This window comes from Myotis brandtii, unplaced genomic scaffold (genome assembly GCF_000412655.1).
Source record: "Myotis brandtii unplaced genomic scaffold, ASM41265v1 scaffold565, whole genome shotgun sequence".
Taxonomy (NCBI): domain Eukaryota; kingdom Metazoa; phylum Chordata; class Mammalia; order Chiroptera; family Vespertilionidae; genus Myotis; species Myotis brandtii.
Genome location: NW_005370105.1, coordinates 2,392,144 through 2,397,675, shown reverse-complemented (window position 1 = coordinate 2,397,675; position 5,532 = coordinate 2,392,144). Strand labels below are relative to the sequence as shown.

The 5,532-nt window shown below is 46.0% G+C and overlaps 1 protein-coding gene across 1 annotated transcript in view; it reads right to left on the bottom strand.

Moving 5' to 3' along the window:
- Positions 1-4,690: 4,690 nt before the first annotated feature.
- Positions 4,691-5,532, bottom strand: part of LOC102257037 — an 8,915-nt gene continuing 8,073 nt past the window's right edge. The window contains exons 5-6 of the mRNA XM_014549655.1: positions 5,183-5,292; positions 4,691-4,917 (exon numbers count right to left, since the gene is read on the bottom strand). Coding sequence (XP_014405141.1) covers positions 4,691-4,917; positions 5,183-5,292 — 337 coding nt within the window. The remainder of the gene's footprint in view (positions 4,918-5,182; positions 5,293-5,532) is intronic.

The following is a 5,532-nucleotide window of genomic DNA, read 5'->3' as shown; positions in this document are numbered from 1 at the left end:
GCGTGGCTCAGTGGTTGAGCATTGACCAATGAACCAGGAGGTCATGGTTCCATCAGGGCACATGCCCAGGTGTCAGGCTCGATCCCCAGTGTGGGGTGTGCAGGAGGCAGTCAACCAGTGGTTCTCTCTCATCATGGATGTTTCTAGCTCTCTATCCCTCTCCCTTCCTCTCTGAAATCAATATAAATATATTTAAATAAAAAAAATAAAAGAAAGTGTAATATTCAGGCCAAAAAAAAAAGTGGGGTGGGGTGGCTTTCTTGGAAATGGAGTCCATAGAAGCAGAAGGGCCTGGAGAAGCTGGGAGTCCAGCCCTCCTGGGCCTGGTTGGGACCCTGAGAGTCAGGCGGGCTCTGTGGCTAGTGCGTTGTCACCCTTCACAACAGAACCTGTGCTCAGAAGCAGATTTCTAGATTTCACCCCAGAGTTCCTCCTCCCATAGGAAGTACTCTCCTCCCTTAAGGATCCTACATTCTCGGGGAAAATGAGATTTGAGGTTCTGTGTAACTACCTCAGCTCTCTAATGTGCTTTGTCCTGGAAGCACTGTCAGTCTGTTTAAAATAATAGTCGTGAAAACAAATTGTGCATAAAACTAGACCTATAAAGTAACCGTTAAGTTGCATTCCCCAACAGTTATGCATAATGCAATCCCGAATATTTGTAAGCCTTATCCTAATCTATTTCTATATAAAGGAAAAGATCTTTTGATATCTATGCTTCTGATAGAATATAAGCCATGGCATTGATTCATTCTTCTTTGTCAAGATTGAAAATGAAAGAAATACTTAGGAGAAATACAGAAACTATCTCAACTAAGTAACTTTAGTTTATCTTATGCCTTGTTGGAACCAATTCTTAAAATTTGCCACATTTGCTTCCGGAGATAAAAATGGACCGCAAACAATTTCCATTCCTGTATTGGGTAAAATAAAGTAAAAAAAAACTATTGCAAAAAATTATCAGTTTTCCAATTAAATTATCATTATTTATAAAAAGAATGTCTTTAGAAACTGTGTCTCTTAGCACACATTTTATTTAAGTTTAAAAATAGATACTACTTTCAAATTACGCAATTTGGCCACTACAGTGATATAATCTATCAACTTTTTTCAAAAAGTGCATTATGACATTAATACACTTAGTATTTATAAATAGATTATAGCAATATAAGTGTTCTTTAGTTTGAAATTTCATTGAGATTCAGTATTGATTTCATATCTATATGTGGTAATGAATTAAATGTAATAAGCTTTATTTAAAATCCTTTGAACGTTTTAAAGTTCCTAGTTTATTCTTAGTATTTTTTAAAACTTTGGTTCTAGGTGGCATGTGTATACATTTTCAGATACTGTGGATTATTACTGAGTCTCAAAGGGCATTTCCACAAACACAGCAAATGCAAAGTGTTGTCTATACACGTGTATAGATAGTATAATAATTTTTGTCGATTTTGAAGATCAGATTGTCTTACTTAGCTCTCAGTATTAACCACATATAACAGAACTCAGACCTCGAAAAATTTAGGTAGTCACTTATTTGTTGTGTAAATAATACAAATATTAGCAATACACTGGCTCTATTGTCAAACTGCACTCAACAAAACCCAAGTAAGAATATTTGGAAAAATTTGAAATTTCATAATGGCCCTTTTTTAGTTTATAGTGTTTTTGGATGAATTAAAATATTTTCTCCATGTAAAAAGCTTGTAATAAATACTCATGCAAAATGTTTTGTAGGTTGAAATTTAAGAGTTATAAGTCATGATTTAAAGTGCAGTAGGTAGGAGTAAAATCTCAAAAGATTTTTAAAAATTGAACTACCAAACTCTTTGTTTCAAACCTATTTAACATTTATGGTTATAGGTGTTTGTAGCAACCAATAACTGAAGGAAATAGCTAAATACAATAGTAATAAAGTCCTTAAGTATTGCCATTTTTATGTTTTCTCTTTTAATTAAAATACTGACCAGAAAAATAAATTTTCTTTCAAATAGTGAGTGCAGTCAGTGTGCAGCTTACACCGCTCTGGCGTTGTGAGAGCAAGAGCGTCATTTGTCTTCTCTGAGATGCAACAGCAGCTGAAACCACATTATTGAAAAGCTGGTGAATAATCACCGTGGCCTGCAACTGTCTTCTATGTTCTCACTCCTTGTCTGTCCTCTATAAACACGCAGAACATTCCCCAATGTGCCCATGCTTCCACCTACACATAAAAACATGTCTATGTTTATACTTGAAAATTTACCATTACTGAGGTGGAACATAATAAGAAATGATATTATAGGTCTTGGAATTTTCCATCCATCAAAATACCACTTCATCATTGCTCCCTTTTGCCTGGACAGTCACTGACAGTCTGTTCTGGTTCTAGATTGACATGTGGTGGCACCAAGAACCACACCCTTCCAGGGCAGTGACGCAAGGACCACACCCTTCCAGGGCAGTGACACCATGAGCCACACCCTTCCAGGGCAGTGACACCATGAGCCACACCCTTCCAGGGCAGTGACACCATGAGCCACACCCTTCCAGGGCAGTGACACCATGAGCCACACCCTTCCAGGGCAGTGACACCATGAGCCACACCCTTCCAGGGCAGTGACACCATGAGCCACACCCTTCCAGGGCAGTGACACCATGAGCCACACCCTTCCAGGGCAGTGACACCATGAGCCACACCCTTCCAGGGCAGTGACGCCATGAACCACACCCTTCCAGGGCACTGACGCCATGAACCACACCCTTCTAGGGCTCACAGTGGACCTGGGGAGACATCCTGGCCCCAGGACATGATTACTCATTTGGAAATGTCTGTCGTCAGGATCATCTGTCCAACACGTTTCCTTTTTTGTATTCACATTAGAGGTTGTCAGGATGCTCCATGGATCCTTAACCCGAATACCACCACTCCCCGCAGTTCTCTTCCAAGCAAAACTATCAGACACGACTCAGACCCACGCGCAACACAGCCAGCCACTTCTTTCAAGACGCAGTTTCCATCAAGCTCCTTACCTGAGACTCGGCCGTCAACTGTCAACCAAGATGGTTTCTTACACCTGTTAGTGGATGTCTCAGGATAAATTCGCGTGCTCACAGACATTATATGAACTTCCGTGGGAAATCTAAAACCTTCCACTTAGGCCGGAAAGCGTGCTCATAACAATGCGAGGACTTTGGCAGACGTCGCGGAGGTAAACATGGCAAACAAAAGCAATTTTGAGACATGGTCTCCAGTCCCCGCCATCAAGCGTTAAGACTGTCAAATGAATGGTCTATGCTGAATCGATATGCTTTTCTCAAGTAAGAAATTCCATCAACTTTATGGCGCAAACCAAATTTTAGAAAAGGGATGCATGCTGTGCTGGTATTTGTACATCGACTGGAAGCCAGTCCCTCGGTGAAGAGTACTTAAAGTCGGGATCTCACGGGAAGAGCGCACACAGTCATTCCTTCTTCAGTGGTGTCTGTGAGTATGGACAGGCAAAATGGGTCCCGGTGATGGGGATGTAATTTAAAAATCCTATTTTCCGAGGGGGAAAGGCTGCCTTACAACAATCAACCACAGTTGTTTCTATCTAATAAACTTTAAGGGTGGTTGTTTTTTCGCTTTTTTTAACCCCCTTTTCTTATCTAGATAGGCCCAGTGTGGTAAAAAAAACTATTTTTTTTTCCTTTTCAAATTTAAATAGGAAACAACTCTGTCAGACTGACACCTAATGAAAACTTTCATAAGAAAATAATTCTGCAAAGGAAAGAGCAATGCATTCAGTCTTTGAACCACGGAATCCACGTTTTGGCGACCACGAGATTTCATCCCTGGCCTCCCCAAGTCAGCCTCTGAATATTAACAGTATTCATTGAGGAAGCAATTGCAGTCAGAAGCCCAAGTAGCCGTGGCAGAGAACGGCGTGAAACAGCCTTTGCCTTTTTAAAACAGTTCTTCCTTATTCTCTCAACAAAGGCTGGAACGTGACACCCTTCATTTCTCATAAGCTCCACCCCAGGCCCCAGCTCAGCTCACTCTGCCATCTGCATCTTACCCACTTACTTAGCCAACCAACCAACTTGAGACTGACTGTCAAGTCGTCACCTCGTTACCAGATCATGTAGCTTCTCTCTACTTTCTACATTTCCCAATAAGACAATGCCACCAGTTGATACACTGAATGTTGTCAAATAGGAACAAGCGCGATATTTAAAAGCCCTCCATCACCGACCAGTGGGTCCCTAGGGAAAGAGAAAGCCATTCGTGGAAGGAACAGTGAGGGCAAGAACAACAGTTACATAGTCTCGCTAGAGGCAGAACGCCCAGTGCGAAGATCACACGTGTTCTTTCTCCTACTTGAACTGATTCTGAAATGGACTCGCCCTAGGCGTGTCCAGAAGGGGCCCCGCGCCTTCCCGACACACGGAGCGCACAAGCTGTCCGTGTAGATGCCCTGAGTCTCTGTGGGATCCGATGCGGTGAGGTGGATGGCCATAGGGCCAGGGAGGGTTGGACTCCTCACTGGGAATCCAGGCTACTGAAGACAAGACGCTATCTAACCGGGAAGGCTGGGCCAGGTGCCTGCTTCCTTGGGCGCACAGGCTCTCGGTATTTCCAGGGTGAGAGCTGCCCTTAGGGACCAGAACCCAGTGGGGTCCAGGCACCCCGCCGAGAAGGGAAACCATGTTTGGGGCTTAGCTCAGCTCAGAGCTGGTCCGGGAGCGCCTCAAAGGAGAGCACCGGGCTTCGCATTTTCCCCTGCAGCTTGGACTTCTGAGGAATTGTCTTCCCAGCCCGTGCGCAACCAGCAGCCATGAGGCAGGGGAGGAAGGCGATGTGGTGTCCCAGGAGGTGCTGGCCGAGCCTCCTGGAACCTGGGGGCGCCTTCTCGTCCCCAGCCCTTTCTCCTCCCTCCTTCGGAGCCACCTCCACTGGGAAGAGGAAAGGCGAGTAGCCAGACCGGGGGTTCGCTGCCCTCCAAGGCTGAGAGCTGGAGCCTCCGGGGCGCGCACATGCGGTGCCTGCCAGGGCGGATCCCCTCTCCAGCTCCATCCCGAGCGGCTCCCCTCCAGCCACGCCCGCTAGTCCCCGGCACCGCCTGGGTGCACTGGAGGGGCTGCGTGGATGGCTCCTTGCTCTCAGCTAAGAAGGGACAAATCCATTTGGTTTGGGCGTCCGTCGGCATTGGAAACAAACCACAGCTGAAAGTGGAAGGAGAGACGGCTCCCTCTTCCTCTCGCCCATGTGCTGATGTTGGAGACTCATCCCCGGGGCGCAGGCGCAGGCAGGGAACACGGCGCGGGGACCTGTCACACAGAAACTGGAAGACAGAGCAGCCCCCGCCGGGCCCCAGCCCCTGTCAGGAAGGTTCCAGTCCCGGGCCACACCGCAACCGATCTGGTGCCCAGCCTGCTTCTCCACCCCTTCACGAAGGATCCGCAAAGAAAGTCTGGGTTCCTGGGAGAACCACCACCGCACTTCCAATCTGGAGCCTCCGTGGGGACCCCGGGCCCCCGCCCCGCCCCCGCCAGCAGCCATGTCTGGCT